This window comes from Lolium perenne, chromosome 2 (genome assembly GCF_019359855.2).
Source record: "Lolium perenne isolate Kyuss_39 chromosome 2, Kyuss_2.0, whole genome shotgun sequence".
Taxonomy (NCBI): Eukaryota; Viridiplantae; Streptophyta; class Magnoliopsida; order Poales; family Poaceae; genus Lolium; species Lolium perenne.
In genome coordinates, this window is record NC_067245.2 from 311,124,960 (window position 1) to 311,141,733 (window position 16,774).

Genomic DNA, 16,774 nt, shown 5'->3' on the forward strand with positions numbered 1-16,774 from the left:
TGCTTTAGTTTCTTGCATGCAATTCCTTACTATACAAATCCGGAATACAATCGAAAGATGTAAACACAACATAGATGAAATGTAAAAATCACACTAAATGATGGAATCGACAAAAAGTGAGGGGATGGACTGCATTAGGGAGGCAGAGAGGTCTCTGCCCTGATCTACTGCTTGGCGTTACTGAAACATATTCCTTGTTCTAACTTGAGAAGTGTGGGTAGGGGGTTTGGTTTCTTCGCAGAGGAGCTTGTTGCGCCATTGACGGAAGTGCGGATGGGTTTTGGTCCAAGTAGCCAATCGGTGATTGGCTTATTGGCGGTCTAATTCGTGGCGCGGGGCATGCCACACACCGACACACGTGGCTGTATATGTTTGTATCACATTTTTTTGTTCTTGGGTATTGAAATATGTTATGTTGACATGGATTGTTAAATCAAAGAGTCAAATAATATCGTTATTTTGGTGTTTTGAATTTAATTTATCCACCACGTGAAGAATAATTGGATGGTGACAGGAAATCAATTTTCGCTGGAGCTGATGACGAATGCAGGAGGTGCGATTGCAACAGATGCTCAAGCTCTACTACTCCATTCCATTGCAATAGCGGAACAGTACTGCACGTACTGAAGAAAGCGGTCACCTCTACTGATTATGATGCAGCGCCCCTGGGATTTTTTTATATATAACTAAAAGTTCATCTCCATATATGATGTATTAAGTTTATAGCATTATCTATGAAAATCGTCAACGTAATGGCAATGGGTGCGGGCTGAGCCGTTGGGTTACCACAATGTGTGGCGTGATAACTATCCAGTGGATGTAACCAGGGCCATGCCTGGCGATCTTGCCGAGCAAAGCTGATTGGAATGACTGTTCCATCTCAAAAAGAAGGGCCGAACTAAATACATAGTGAGTTGCAATGCAGGAAACATGCACGTATATTTCTCAAAAAATGGCCGAATTGAATACATTGTTTGTGTGTCGGCTCTTCATTTTGATGATTTCCTTGTATCTTTTCTCCCACTCTGTAGGCTCCTCTTCCTTGTCTCCAAAAAGCATTCCATGAACTGTGTAAGCAGCTATAATTCCTCTTCCAGTAGACATTCAGCCTGTAGCATAGGAGAAAATGACTGAACAAAATCAGTTACAGCTTACAACCAAGATGTCAGGGTTTCACTGGTAGTGTGCTAGCTTTTTACAGCAGGAGGTAGGTGGATAATAATTTTCTTGGCATTACATGGACACTTAAGTTCTTTATACCATGACACACTGATCGTGTTTATACTTTCTACATCGATTTGTAGATGGATAACACTTTACATGGTATTTTCGATGGAATACTGCTTTCCTTCTCTCTTTCAGAGTTTCAGGTCAGCTTGACCTGTTGCTGGAGGTGAGGTTTTGATGTTTACTGCAAGGATAGAAGTTCAGAATTAATATCTTATGTTCAACCAAAAATATTTCTATTTACCTGAAGCATATTCTAAACTTGAAGTAACAAATAACTATAGATGTGCCATGCTGCAGAAGTGGCAGACAAAATAACTGATTGCATGATACACAACGTGGTTTGCCCAAAACGTGCAGCGATAGATGTAAGCTGCCCAATTTCTTCCACATGAAATGAACATTGTAAATAAAGGAAGAGGAAACATTTTAATTGTCTAAATGTACAACACATATATACCTGAAGCTATGTCTAAGGTCATAAATGTACCTGCAACCATGATATGATCTCAAGTGCATACTCTTAGAGATGCCCCAGTAGGTCTTTGTATATGATATTTCCAGTTTCATTAGTTAGCGCATCAGTTTCGTCTATTGCAAGCATATTCAGTACACATATTCAATAGAATTTGTCAGATTGTATGAAAATGGTAAAGCATATATATGTAAGAGTGTAGTGTGCTAACTTTATAGTGAAATTTCTTTCCAGCTGGTGATTTGTTTGTATAAAGTTGCTTGTTTTACTTGAGTATTGTACTTCAGCGAGGAGCTAAGCACCTATTCGCATAGGCGTTCTACTTTTTCATAATAAGGAACAAATGCTAGGCTGGCCATGTTTGTTTGAGAACATGATTAGGTACCGGTGCAAGTAACATGACTAAACATGAAACAGAAGTTGTCATCTACGAATATGGATTATAATGAGCTTACACAAAGAAACATAGACTTATTTGCCCCGATAGGGATTGTCATGGGAATTTTTTTTATTAAATAACATATATAGGTACTCATTGTTGTGAGAGAATAAGTGAAATAATTAATATATCGGTAGTAGGGTGAGTGCTAAGCAGGGTACCTAGCGATCGACAAAGATGAAATCCAACTGCTATATGTTTTTTGCGCCTTCCTTGATCTCTGTACTCGATGCGCGCCACACCACGTGCCCAAGATATGTTCCACTGATGCCTTGGACGCACACATATCTGAAATTAGCACATGAATACATAAGCACAGGGGAGACAAACCAGACATGAACATCAAGAGTAATTTTCAATGGTGTGCTCACTATGGTACCAATCAAAACAGAGCAACGGCAATGGAAAGATTCAAACAGCAGGTCGAAAAGAAAGGGAGAACAAATGGAGTGAGAGAGGACCTGTTGTGGCAATTCAACGATCCTCAGAGTTATAAAGATTGAAGAAAAATCGGTGATTCCTTGGTGAAACCAGTAAAGCATCTGGGTCTTGAATTACAAATACATATGTAGCAGAAAGTGACATGTCCTATCAAAATAAAAATAGTAAATGTCCTCAAGACAAAGTGGTGGTGGCAGAACTCTCATCAAATATTCAAATTCCATAGAGATGGTCTATTTCTTAGCTAAGGATAAATTAGTAAAAGAATGGTTAAACATTCCAGTTCACTGAAATTTTAGTATCTAGTAATGTATTCCCGACATGTCATACACATATGTTACATGAGAAATATTTAACAACTAATCTATCCATATTTAATGGAAATTATTACTAAAGCTACATTTGTTTGAATTTTTTTGCTACTTTCTACTGATGGTATTGCTAGGTAAAAAATACTTTATGCTCTGACCTCAAGTGCAGCATTCTTACCTATAATTCCAAACTATCGTGGAAAATTAATTGTTGAAAAGCTGAACGGAGGTCTGCTAAAAACTTGAGCTACAATTTGTATATCTAGCTGAGAGTAAAAACACACACACACACACAGAGTTCCATACTTGTCAGTTTGAGATATGCACTATTAAGATCAAGTTGACAACAACACACTGGGAGAAGAGCTAGCATATCCATGTGAATGGTTGAATCACCTCAAAAGACCCACCGATACTGATACAACAATCAGCTAGCATAAATGGAAATAGAAAATCTATAAATGGTGTAATTTTATTGACCTTTCAAATGCTGCCACTATAAACAGCAAAAGACAGGTTTCACATATCATTCAGAACTCTTACCCCGAGATATTTGAGGAAGATGATATTAAGCGGCAGTTTCATTTATCGCTTGTTGGGCTAGATAATAAAATCCATCCTAACTGTATTCTTGAAGTAAATTTCTGAGAATATATATCATTCAGAACACTTGTTTAGCACTGTGCCTCTATGTTCCTATTTTTTATTAAAATATCATTAAGCAACAACTTCATTAATTACTTGTCAGGCTATAAAATCCAATTTCTCCTAACTTTGTGCTTGAAGTAAACTGATGAGAATATACATGTATATTCAGCAAGGGTATAATAATACTGCTATAAAACAACCTTTTCTCCTATCTACATACGCTCGTTTAGATCATCAGCATTGCAGAAACCAATTATATCATTTATCAAGACTTTGCAGAAAAGGCAAAATACCAATGTTTGTTGAAGTTTACCCCCAAATTCTACCTATTTGTGCCATACCAAGCTCAAATAGTGGGAGCAAGATTAAAGAGCACACGATCTAAGTATTTATTCGAATGGACGAAAGAGAAATTATACATGGAAATACGTATCTTTCATGCGAACTGAAGTCTGATCTGTATATACTGCTTTCTTTCTAGCCCAGACAAATTTTAACTTGTCTCATGATAAAAATGTCAGTCGTATGTCAAATAAGAATGGTTGAAGAAAATGAGAAGTTCCACGAGTGTCAATATTATAATGTATTGGACATCAAGAATGGAGAAAATATTTATTGTACCTCCTTTTCTGTTGCAACCGTAAATAATTGGACCAATTTGAAATACACTTAACATTAACACCAATCCAAGAGGAATTACTTTGTAGGCTGAGAGAAAAGACCAGTTGGCCTTTCAAGAATCACAAAACACTACTTGGTGATAGTTCAACTAATTCATCTTCCTCATAATTTTTCTTTCCAAACATTAGTTAATAATGCTTACCATCAATACTATAAGTCAATGATTTTGTAGCGCATGTTGGGAGTTTCCTTTGGATCATCACGGTATCCCCAATACTGATTAGAAGACAAATGTATAAGAGATAGACCATCACTTCTTGAAGTACCTATGTATTCTCTGTAAATCTTAAGGTCTATGGACCTTCTATTTAATATTCTAACGATGATGGCCATTGTATTTTGTAAGAAGACGAAACAAAAATTCGAATATACTGAAATTGGCAGTTCTGTGATCTGAGCAAGGAGCATATGGCATCACATATACTGAAAAGGGTAGAACATTAAGATGCAAAGTATCTACATTTTCTTGTGTATTTTTCTCAGTTCAGTGTATAATTAAAATAGGAAACACAAAACAATGGTAAGGATGTAAGCAGGCAAAGTGACACTTTTTACAGAATAAAAATCTTGGAGAGTCAAAGATACCTAAGTTAGTTCTCTGAATCGTTCAAAAGTTAACATGCGTTCTTATTTCAAAGTAAACTGATTTATTTGTCTATATCTATTCTCTGCAGCTTTCATTCCAAGTGAAGTCAGTTGTTATATAGGACAAAGGACATCTAAACCGATGTTCATAGGATAAAACATGCCACAACTCGTTGAATCCTAAACGTGTGTGTACAACATGGCAGGAATACTCTATTATCAAAAATTCAAACTACAACAACTAATTTTTTTTTTTTTGAACATGTGTTGTATTACTCAGAGAATATTGTTTTGGTTACAATCACTCAAGACTTGATCTAAAACACACTCAGGAACAGAGCCATACAAGACGCCATTACACCCAGTAGATCTGCTAAAAGCAGCGAGGCGGTGTGCAGCACCGTTAGCGGATCTCGGGATGAACTCTATCTTCAGGTTCTGGAAGGACAGAGCCGCATGTTTTGCTTCGTTGATCACTATGCCAGCTTGCGATCTCTTAATTGTGTCCCAGTTCCACGCATCAGTTACACTTTTGCAGTCAGTTTCGAGGCAACACGGGGTGCCCACTGTGGATGCCAACCGAAGTCCCTCGAGGACAGCAATTGCTTCGGCTTCTTCAACGGTAGAACATCTCGGAATGGGGCTCCAGGCCGAGGAAATCGTATTACCCTGGTCGTCCCTGACGATGGCTCCCCAATGAGCCGCGCCATTTGCAGAGATGAAGGAGGCGTCAGTGTTTATCTTAGCCCAGCCCAGCGGAGGTTTAGTCCATTTTTGGGTAGTGGTTCTCCTATCCTTCTCATTTCTAGAAGCAGCCACAGGACTAAGTAAACACTTGCCTTTGCGGTCTGGTGTCGGCATACCAAAATTAAGCTGCATGGTGGTGTTGTAGTAATTTTCTATAAAACAGGCTGAGTCATCTATCATGGCTTTACCATCCCCAAAAATGGAGTTATTTCGAAGATGCCAAGCTCTCCACCAAAGAAACAGGATTTTGCATCTCATACTGTCATCTTGGTTAGCCAGAATATTCAGAGCCCACTCAGGCCCTGTTTCTCTCAGATCTTCTTCCTTTGGTAGGTTCCAGACTTTTTCCATTCTCAGACGAAGGGCTCTAGCTTTGGGGCATACCATGGTAGCATGGTATTCAGTTTCCGGTTCGATGCCGCAGATGGTACATGTAGGGACAGTACCTTTTACAATTTTTGATCTCTTGGCTTGAACGGCTAAGCCCTTGGAGGCAAGTTTCCAGCCAAAAATTTTAATCTTAGGTGGTGCTTTAGATTTCCAAATGAGGTCCCAAATCCTTCTATCTCCCGTCGGCTGCGAGCTCGAGCTAGAGCAAGGAGAATTGGATTTATTTTCCAGAGCCAAGTGGTAGGCACTCTTAACCGAGAAGATACCATGCTTATCTGGGTGCCATGCCAGGGTGTCTTCTCCAAGGATAAAAGGGATTCTGATTTTAAGGATCTCCTCGGCATCGTGAGGATAGAAAATAGATCTAACAAGATTCACATTCCAATCATTTGTTTCTTGATCAATGAGATCGGCAACCCATCTGAGCCTTGACTTTGTGGGATTTCCAGTGATTTTTAGCTGTCCTCTTGGAATCCAATTATCTCTCCAAATTCTTGTCTTTTTTCCATTTATAATTCTCCAGACAACACCTTGTTTGAGGAGCTCAAGGCCATGAGTGATACCCTGCCAACACGGTGAGGCATTCTTGATAAAAGCAGTATCCGTGAGCTTGCCAAATGGAAAGTACTTAGCTTTAAGAAACCTAGCACAGAGGCTATCAGGTTGGTCGAGGAGCCTCCAAGCTTGTTTTGCTAACAGAGCTTGGTTGAAGCAATTAAGGTCTTTGAATCCCATTCCTCCTTTAGATTTCCTTTGAGTTAACTTGTCCCAGCTGGACCAGTGAATGTTTTTCTTGTCATCCTCTTCATCCCACCAGAATTTTCTAGTCATCCTCATTAGATCCTCGCAAAGACTAACAGAGAACTTAAAGACACTCATGGCATGCAGGGGGATGGCTTGAGTCACCGATTTGATGAGTACTTCCTTGGCCGCACTAGAAGTATACTTCTCTGTCCAGTCATTGAGTTTCTTCCTGTATCTCTCTTTAATTGGTTCAAACTTCCCATTTTTCATTCTTCCATTTGGTACTGGGAGTCCCAAGTACTTTTCTTCAAAGTTGACCGAAATGTTCCCCAGGATGTTATTGACTAGATTGGTGTTGTTTGCTCCGCAGTTATTTCCAAAAAGGATTGAGCATTTCTCCTGGCTCAGAAGTTGACCAGTACCTTTTTCATACTTATCTAGGGTCTCTTTTATAACAGTGGCCTGCTGAGCCGTGGCCTCGAAGAAAATGAGGCTGTCATCCGCGAAGAGAAGATGAGAGATGCCTGGAGCATTCCTCGTAATTTTTAGCTCATGTAACCTTCCACATTCGATTTCTTTCTTGAAACAGCTTGAGAATCCCTCGGCAACAAAAAGGAAGAGGAAGGATGAGAGTGGGTCTCCCTGTCTTAGGCCTCTGGAGGGGGAGAAGGTTTGTTGCAGAACTCCATTCATCCTGACTGAATACCTAACCGACTTAACGCAAGCCATCACCCTTGTGATCCAGTGGTTATCAAACCCAAGCTTAATCAGCGCAGCTTCAAGGAAGGTCCAATCAACCCTGTCATAAGCCTTAGAGAGATCGAGCTTGTATGCACAGAAGGTACCTTTTTTATCCCTTGAATGTTGAATGGTATGAATGCATTCAAAGGCCACCAAAGCATTGTCAGCAATTTGTCTACCCTTGATGAAGGCGCTCTGTTCCGGGCTCACAATATCAGAAAGACATGGACGAAGCCTATTGATGATGCATTTGGCAATGATCTTGTACAAGACGTTACACAAGCTAATGGGTCTGAAATCCTTGAGCTCAGATGGATTCTTGGTTTTCGGGATTAGCACAATCGTCGAGTTATTGACACCCTCAGGCATGATACCAGTCTTGAAAAAGGACTGCACAGCAGGAATGATCTCATCCTTTAAAGTGTCCCAGTTTTTGTGAAAAAACTGGGCAGGCAGTCCATCCGGACCGGGAGCTTTTTGAGCACCAATCTGGAAAAGAGCATGCGTTATTTCATCCTCAGACATATCTTCACACAAGAATTTATTCATCTCTGCTGTAACCTTCCGAGGCATATCATGCACAACCAAACTCGGGTTGACACTGTTGTCAGCCGTGAACAGCTTCTGATAGAATTCAGTGGCTAGATTCCCCATCTCGAGTTGGTCTTGAGTCAGGGAACCGTCCTCTCTTTTCAGTTTACTAATCCTGTTCTTTTTTGCTCTCCAAGTTGCTTTTCTATGGAAAAAATTGGTGTTTCTATCACCCTCTTTTAACCACATGATTCTGGATCTTTGTTTCCAAAAGATCTCTTCTCTGTGAAGAAGCTCATCCAATTCACTTTCTATCTTCTTTATTTTGTTTCTGTTCTGATTTCTCCTACATCTTCTGGCTCTTTCAAGGTCTCTTCTTAGCTTTTCAATTCTTCTCGGGATGAAGCCCACAGTCTTCTTGCTCCAATCTTGCAAGTTTTCTTTTACTGTAATGAGCTTGTTAGTGATGTCGCCCAGGTCGCTGGCGCAAGGCTGATCATTCCAAGAGGTTTGGATTTCCTCGTGGAGCGAGCACTCCCTTTCCCAATGAACTTCGTATCTGAAACAATGAATTTGCGGGGCGACAGTATGCGGTTCATCAAAACTTAAAAGCAAAGGACAATGATCAGAGCGGGAGCTTACCAAATGTTTAACAGAGAAATTTGGGAAGGTGTTTGTCCAGCCAGGGCAGGCAACGACTCTATCTAGCCTGACCCTGACGTTCTTGAGGCCGTCTTGATTGTTGTCATAAGTCCAAGGAAGCCCAGAGTAGCCAAGGTCAAAGAGATTGCAGAAAGAGAGCATCTCCCTGAACTCAGCCATCTGCCTTTCTCCCCTTTTTCTTTTGGAGAAATGCTCAGCTTGCCACATAACTTCATTGAAGTCTCCCAACATAAGCCATGGAGCATTTTGCATAGGTTTCATTTTTTTTAGCAGATCCCACATCAGATATCTCTGATGCCTGCGAGGCTCACCATAAACAAAGGTACTCCTCCATTTCATATTTTTTTGTTGATCATGGATCATTACATCAATAACTCTGCTATTTATTTTAAGCAGCTCTACATCTATGGACTCGTCCCAGAACAACGCAACACCACCACCTTTTCCTTCATCTATAAAGGAAACACAGTGCTTAAGGCCTAATCTCCATCTAAGGCTATCTAAAGCAACTTTATTATGACGAGTTTCAGAGAGGAAGAGCAGCTTGGGTCGATGAGCGCGCAGAAGACGCTCCAGATCCTGAACTGTCCGGGGCTGCCCAAGGCCCCGGCAGTTCCAAGCGAAGATTTTCATTTCTTCTGACGGGCACGCTCCTTCGCGCCCGTCAGTTGACCAGCTTTAGGAGTGCTGGTGGCCTCGTCTTCTGAGTTCTCCTCATTGTTTGCCTCCTTGTCCTTCTTCTTGGGCTGTACCTCAGGATCATTAAGGATGATCTGATAAGAGGAGCTGCCTGTCTCAGCTCCCCCGCTGTGCTGCTTGATTTCTGGCTGTCTGGTCCCCATCTCCTCTTCAAGCAGCTTCTTCAGACCTTCCACGCCCAAGCACTGCTCCATGTTAGGAACCTGGAGCACGATTCTCTTGTTTCTCGGCTGCAGCTGGGCATCTCCTTCCTCGATCTCCGGCCTAGTGCGTGGAGCCCCCAGGGCTCCTCCCTGGGTTGTCAACGCAGTGCTCTTGGTGTTGTTGTCTTGGACAGCAACCTTGATGGTTCTCTTCCATGTTGTCGGCTTCCTGGCAGTATACACAACGAGTGTTTTTTCTTCTCTGACCTGGGTGCTAGTGGTCATAGCCACCGTCTTGGCGCTCACGGGAAGGCACGGAGTGGAAGGGGGCATAGTTGTGGTTGCAGCCCCCTTGCCAGTCACGTTTTTGGCGATCTCATCCTGAAGCGGAGGCAGCTTCTCGAGGACGGTGTCTCCCACTGGAGGGGCGGCCTCACCATCCTTGTTGGTGTTGGCGATGGTGATCTCTTGACGCAGCGGCGAGGACGCGAGGGTCGTGGGCGAGGTGTTCGTCAAGGTGGGCGCAGCTTCCTTGGCGTTGCTTTCTTGAGGGTCGTTGACGGTGAGCTTGCCGACGTCCTTGGCCACCTGCGCGATGGTGGGAAGTTGTTGCCGATTTCCAGTGCGTGTCAGCCACCCATCCCTGCCCCGGTTGGATCTCCAGGGGAAGGTGTGTAGCTGACGTGCTTGCCCGGTGAACTCTGGAATGGGCCAGCGACGTGGGTCTTCAGGGAGTGTTGGAGGTGCCCCAATGCCCACGTCATACAACACCATCTTCTCCTTGTCAGGGGCCCTGCACTCAGTGACTAGATGTCCAATTATACCACATGAACAACAGAAATTGGGAAGCCTTTCATAAGCCAAACAGGTGGTCACGTTCTGCTGCTCATACTCATCCCTAAAGGTGACCCTCCTCTGCAGAGCTTGATCAATGGGAATACGAACTCTAGCTCTAAGGATTTTATCACATATATCACCTCTAGCATATTTATCAAAAGTGACCAGTTCTCCAACTTCATTTCCCAAATCCTTGACTAACTGTTGTGAGAGAAGGTAGAAAGGGATTTTCTGAAACTGAACCCAAATGGGTATGGTAGAGAAGGTGAAACTTTCAGCATCTATCCCTTCCTTAAGCTCTTCTATTAGGACAACATCATTTCTAAAATTCCATGGGCCTCCCTTAACTACATGCTCAAAATCACCAAGTTCAGAAAACTCGATAACAAACCTCCTGTCCGGTAGCTGCATGGTGTCGATGTGTCCCCGGATCTGCCAGATTCTCTTCATGCCATCTAGCAGAGTCTTCGAGGTGATCGCCATGATCGAGAGGTAGACCCCCACGGCCATCAGCCTGATGCGCGAGATCGGCTTGTTCTTGGAGATGTTCCAGACAAGAATCTTCTTCTCCTTCTCAGTCGCCGTCTCCATCATGGCCATCTTCCCCTTGAGCCGTTGGAAGGGACTGGCCTGGGTAGTGGTAGCTCCCTGCCCTTCCCTCCCATCGACGCCGATCATCCTCATCTTGTTGGGAGCAGCATTGCTGTTGCTGCTTCCGCCTCCGGCTTGGACAGAGTTGTTCTCCATCATCAGCTTCGCCGCTTCCCCGGCCTTGTGGACAGGAGATGGGCACCTGTGGGATAAAAGTGAGAGAAATTGGAAGAGGAGTGGTAGTGTGCTGCTCTTCGGGGAGTCTTGATTTATAGCAATTTTCTGCCGTTTCTTGATCCTGTGATTGCTCCCAGCGTAGAATCGCTGAGAATTTGGGAGCATTGATTGGCTTTTCATACCCCTATCAACGGCCTTCTCCAGCTGCGTGTCCTCTTGTTCTAGCATGGGGTTGACAGAGTCTACAGGTGGAGAGTCAAACGGAAATCTGCTATGAAAGGGGGCAATTACCTCCGGCGATGAAATCGCCCTTGACTCTGCATCAGGTTCATCGCTTGATTCCCGCTCCCCTTGAATAAGCACGCCGGTTACCTGAGGTGGCGTCCCCAACGGCGCGTCGCTAACATCAAGGGGCAGAGTAACCTGCGCCTCCGCTCCTGGCCCGTCGCTTGATTTTCGCCCCCCATGTATAAGGACGCCAGAAATCGCACCATCAAGGGCTGGCGTAATCTGCGCCTTCTCTGTACTACGAGCAGCGCATCCTTTACTAGGTCGTGTCCTGCTGAATTCGGCGAATCTTGCGTGGAGATATCCCAGGCTTCTTTTTGGGTCGCTCGAGTTGAGGATAATAATTTTCAGTTTTTCCCTGAAGGATTGGGGGAAGAAATCTGAGGTAGAACTGTTGGGATGTAGGTGTATGTTGCGGGGATTGGTCGGAATCACTCTAATCTCACTCTCACACAACGGATTTCTCAGGAAACTCTCCGCTCTCGTCGAATCGCCTCCGGCGTCGCCGGAGAGACGAAGAGACATGTCAGTTACCAGTCCCTCTCTACTACAACAACTAATTGTGTCCATGAGTGAGCATATTAATCTACACACCAAAGACTAAGATGCACTGTTCTTAAACTAAGTTATATATTGTGAGGCGCACCTTTTGAGTCGCTTTGCGCTCCTTGTCCATCGGTGTGCGAACACAAGAGCCAGATGTCGGCCAAATAACCTAGCACCACATCGATTTGGAGAGAACAACCTGCAAAAAATTGCAACGACACGGTAGGCATGGTTTCAGTAAAAAAAAATTAGAGAACTGCAGCAGCAGATGCGGAACTCTATTAAATCCTTTCCGAACTGCATTGTAAAAGGCAAACTAAACCAACAAATACCTTGGATTCGGTTCTGGGGATTTAGAAATTGAAGGTACACACTACTCTTGTGGATTCTCCATAGACAGGAGTTGAAAGAGAAAGGGGACCAGGAGAATGCTGGATGGCTTCTCCATAAACTCACTGTAACAACAGTTTGCATATTTCACCAAAAAGAGACCTCCTGAGTATTATTTGAAGTGAGTATTATCTGAAGTGCTTCTCCTATCATTTTTTTTGCCAAGCTGCATAGATATATTAGCTCAGTGAAAAATATTGAGTAATGGCTAAAAGCAGTTAACTCATATTTCTCCAATCTGAGAAGCAGACCCATCTCTCAAATCTTGCTAGCAATGAGCCAAATCTGAGAACTAACCAGAAAATATGCAATCTACCAGACAAATACAGATGCTGGATTGAAACAGAGATGAACACTAACAATTGTCTAAAATTCATTTCCTATGCACACATGGTGGTCTACAGATGGAAATTTAGAGCACCCCGATCTCAACAACATGCCAGCCCACCACACCACCATCGGTATCCTCTCACTTTCTCCAGAATTGTTAGAACCACTAATTCAATACCACAGATATAATAGGCGTTGTGAAGTAAGAGAGGGAATACCTGAGGTTGAGGGAGACATCAGAAATACCCCAGGCAAACAGGAAACGGGTAATTGAAACCCAAACCACAGAAGCAAACAAACCACGCTGTAGAGCTCAAATCAGAGGCCGAAATCAAGGGATGTGAGACACTGAATTCCCAAATCGAATTTAGGGTTTGGGGCAGCGGAGGAAACCTGGGAAATTTGGAGAGAAGGGGAGTCCACCCCGCCTTGCGCGTCGACATGGTCCAGGAAAGTCGACCTTCTTCATGTTTCCCTCAGCCAGATTAGAGGGGAGCCCGGAAGAAAGCAGCATGGGAGGAGCGACGCCGGCGAGAAGAAGCTGGCGGGTCGTCCTAGACACGGCGATCTCAGCGCGCTTACCTTCGATGAATCATAAGCAACGGGCTTCGTGCCTCCCCTGCAGGGGTAAGAGATAAAGAAGCAGCAGCTTCCCCCGCCGCCTCCACCGCAGTGGAGGCCAGACCCCTCCGGCGGCTCCATGACTGCCTTCTTGCTACCGAATCGGCCTGCTCTGCCGCGGAGCCTCCCACGCGCCGCAGGAGCCGGGATCCACGAGGCGGAGGAGGAGAGGGAAGCGCCGCGTAGACGGCCGCCATGTGCGTAGCCGGCCCGCTGCCGATGATGCACACGCGCGTGCGCAGCGGGCCCGCTGTGGCCTCCTCCATCCCGTTGGCGGCAGTGGCAGTGGGCCGCACGCGGCGCGGCGATGCGCGGGACGGCGGGCGACGGCGCGGCCACGCGTGACGGACGGGCGTCGCGGACGGCGAGCGGCGACGCGCGGTGGGGAACCGCTCGCGGCGGCGCGGCGGCGACGCGCGGGTAGGCGACCGACGGCGCGGTCACGCGCGCGGGCGGGCGGGCGGCCCGAGCGGCCAGTGGTGGCGGGCCGCGAGCAGCCATGGGCTGCGGGCGGCTAGCGGTGACGCGCCGGCGTCCAACTCGCCCTCCTAGGAACCGCAGTCTATTTTGTTTTGCAGGTCGAAGCGGTGGAGGTTCCCGATTCTTGTCTGCCGCTTTGATCGACAAAATAGGCTAGACGCACCCAGGAATAACCACCACGTGAGGAACCAGGGAAGTTAAGATAGATAGGCAGAGCTAAGTACCCCCACAAATACACATGAAACAGAAACGATGTACAACATTACACGTGTCAGCCAACGGCATAGGCCCAAAAAAAGTCCAAAAATCTGAGAAAAATCGAGTTTGTTAAGGTTTAGTATAGTATGTTATTAAGATGGGCTCAGCAATTTTAATGATGCACTCGCAAGAAATAAGAGTTGAACCAAAAGAGAGCATCAAGAAGCAAATTCAAAACACATTTAAGTCTAACATGCTTCCTATGCATAGGAATCTTGTAAATAAACAAGTTCATAAAGAACAAAGTAACAAGCATAGGAAGATAAAACAAGTGTAGCTTCAAAAATTTCAGCACATAGAGAGGTGTTTTAATAACATGAAAATTTCTACAACCATATTTTCCTCTCTCATAAAGATTTTCAGTAGCATCATGAGCAAACTCAACAAAGTAGCTATCAAATATAGGAGGCATATTGTAATCATAATCAAATTTCTCCTCCATAATAGGTGGCACCAAAAGACTACTATCATTATAATCATCATAAATAGGAGGTAAAGTATCATCAAAGTAAATTTTCTCCTCAATTCTTGGGGGACTAAAAAGATCAAGCTCATCAAAACCAGCTTCCCCAAGCTTAGAATTTTTCATAGCATTAGCAACAATAGTGTTCAAAGCATTCATATTAATAACATTCCCATTAGTATGCATATAAAGTTCCATGGGTTTTTTAATTCTCTCTTCAAACACATCATGTCCTAATTCAAGATAAAGTTCATAAAGATCTCTCATATTTTTGTTGTTTTCCATTATGCCTAACTAGTGTAAACAAGAAACAAAAAGTTGCAATTGCAGGATCTAAAGGAAATAGCTTCGAGCACAAACACAATGGCGCCAGAAAAGTACTACCTGGAACCGAAGTATGAGTGCCTTTTACCTTTCCTCCCCGGCAACGGCGCCAGAAAATAGCTTGTTGCCGGGGTTGCCGGTGTCTGAGTGCCGTTTACCTTTCCTCCCCGGCAACGGCGCCAGAAAATAGCTTGATGTCTACGCCCCCTCCTTTTCCTGTAGACAGTGTTGGGCCTCCAAGAGCAGAGGTTTGTAGAACAGCAGCAAGTTTTCCCTTAAGTGGATCACCCAAGGTTTATCGAACTCAGGGAGGAAGAGGTCAAAGATATCCCTCTCATGCAACCCTGCAACCACAAAGCAAGAAGTCTCTTGTGTCCCCAACACACCTAATAGGTGCACTAGTTCGGCGAAGAGATAGTGAAATACAGGTGGTATGAATAAGTATGAGCAGTAGCAACGGCACCAGAAAAGTGCTTTGCCCAGGACAGTAAACAAGCAGTAGTAACGCAGCAGTAGTAACGCAGTAAAACAGTAAACAAGCAGCGATAGCAGTATTTAGGAACAAGGCCTAGGGATTAGACTTTCACTAGTGGACACTCTCAACTTTGATCACATAACAGAATAGATAAATGCATACTCTACACTCTCTTGTTGGATGATGAACACCACTAATTGCGTAGGATTACACGAACCCTCAATGCCGGAGTTAACAAGCTCCACAATATTCAATGTTCATATTTAAATAACCTTAGAGTGCATGACATATCAACACAACTAAACCAAGTACTAACATAGCATGCACACTGTCACCTTCACACTATGTAGGAGGAATAGATCACATCAATACCATCATAGCAATAGTTAACTTCATAATCTACAAGAGATCATAATCATAGCCTACGCCAAGAACTAACACGGATGCACACACTGTCACCATTACACCGTGCAGGAGGAATAAAACTACTTTAATAACATCACTAGAGTAGCACATAGATAAATTGTGATACAAAACACATTGCAATCATAAAGGGATATAAATAAGCACTTCACTATGCCATTCATAACAGTGAATAAGTATTCTGTGAAATATAGCCTAAGAGACCCACACGGTGCACACACTGTCACCTTTACACACGTGGGACAAGGAGTCTCCGGAGATCACATAAGTAAAACCCACTTGACTAGCATAATGACATCTAGATTACAAGCATCATCATATGAATCTCAATCATGTAAGGCAGCTCATGAGATTATTGTATTGAAGTACATAGGAGAGAGATGAACCACATAGCTACCGGTACAGCCCCGAGCCTCGATGGAGAACTACTCCCTCCTCATGGGAGACAGCAGCGTTGATGAAGATGGCGGTGGTGTTGATGGAGAAGCCTCCCGGGGGCACTTCCCCGTCCTGACGGCGTGCCGGGACAGAGACTCCTGTCCCCCAGATCTTGGCTTCGCGATGGCGGCGGCTCTGGAAGGTTTCTCGTACCGTGGCTTTTCCGTATCGAGGTTTTAGGTCCAGGGGCTTTATATAGGCGAAGAGGCGGCGTCAGAAGGTCGAAGGGGCGCCGACACTATAGGGGGGCGCGGGCCCCCCCTTGGCCGCGCCGGCCTAGGGTTTGGTGGGCCTGTGCCCCCTTTCTGGCGGTTCTCGTGTGTTCTAGATGCTTCCGGGCAAAATAGGAACCTGGGCATTGATTTCGTCCAATTCCGAGAATATTTCATTACTAGGATTTCTGAAAGCAAAAACAGCAGAAAACAGCAACTGGCACTTCGGCATCTTGTTAATAGGTTAGTTCCAGAAAATGCACGAATATGACATAAAGTGTGCATAAAACATGTAGATATCATCAATAATGTGGCATGGAACATAAGAAATTATCGATACGTCGGAGACGTATCACGGTGGCACCAGTGTTAGGATAACACCGACACCCGAAGATGCGAAGGTCATCATAGGCGGGCGGCGCACCGTAGAGTAGGTGATGCGGCATGTATGACCAA

General features: G+C 44.3%; 2 protein-coding genes and 1 long non-coding RNA gene across 7 annotated transcripts; all 3 read right to left on the bottom strand.

The window, feature by feature from the left end:
• Nucleotides 1–759: 759 nt before the first annotated feature.
• On the bottom strand, nt 760–13,638 carry LOC127336844 (uncharacterized). Of its 5 annotated transcripts, none has more exons than XR_011752817.1 (6): nt 13,018–13,183; nt 12,237–12,928; nt 12,005–12,103; nt 2,303–2,429; nt 1,321–1,411; nt 760–1,109 (listed from the first exon to the last, which is right to left on the bottom strand). It is a non-coding gene; the product is annotated as an uncharacterized lncRNA (long non-coding RNA). The 5 variants fall into 5 exon arrangements; XR_011752819.1 differs by lacking the exon at nt 760–1,109 and adding an exon at nt 13,207–13,638 and having other exon boundaries at nt 1,118–1,411; nt 13,018–13,084; XR_011752818.1 differs by lacking the exon at nt 760–1,109 and adding an exon at nt 13,207–13,638 and having other exon boundaries at nt 1,118–1,411; nt 13,018–13,087.
• LOC139835090 (uncharacterized) lies at nt 5,084–8,782 on the bottom strand. Its single transcript, XM_071825071.1, has one exon. The coding sequence runs from the start codon at nt 8,780–8,782 to the stop codon at nt 5,084–5,086; it is 3,699 nt and encodes a 1,232-aa protein (XP_071681172.1).
• Nucleotides 8,937–11,533, bottom strand: LOC127336843 (uncharacterized). The gene is made up of 2 exons (XM_051363707.2): nt 11,362–11,533; nt 8,937–11,095 (listed from the first exon to the last, which is right to left on the bottom strand). Exons 1-2 carry the CDS (start codon nt 11,400–11,402, stop codon nt 9,253–9,255), a joined length of 1,884 nt encoding a protein of 627 aa, XP_051219667.1. The 5' UTR covers nt 11,403–11,533; the 3' UTR covers nt 8,937–9,252.
• Nucleotides 13,639–16,774: the final 3,136 nt, after the last annotated feature.

What these genes read in the sequence shown, in the direction of transcription:
- LOC139835090 (XM_071825071.1), bottom strand. Translation starts at nt 8,782, where the DNA reads ATGGCTGAGTTCAGGGAGATGCTCTCTTTCTGCAATCTCTTTGACCTT.
- LOC127336843 (XM_051363707.2), bottom strand. Translation starts at nt 11,402, where the DNA reads ATGAACCTGATGCAGAGTCAAGGGCGATTTCATCGCCGGAG. An exon ending in GGGCGATTTCATCGCCGGAG is followed by an intron (nt 11,096 to 11,361) that starts GTAATTGCCCCC and finishes TTTATCCCACAG; the next exon opens with GTGCCCATCTCCTGTCCACA.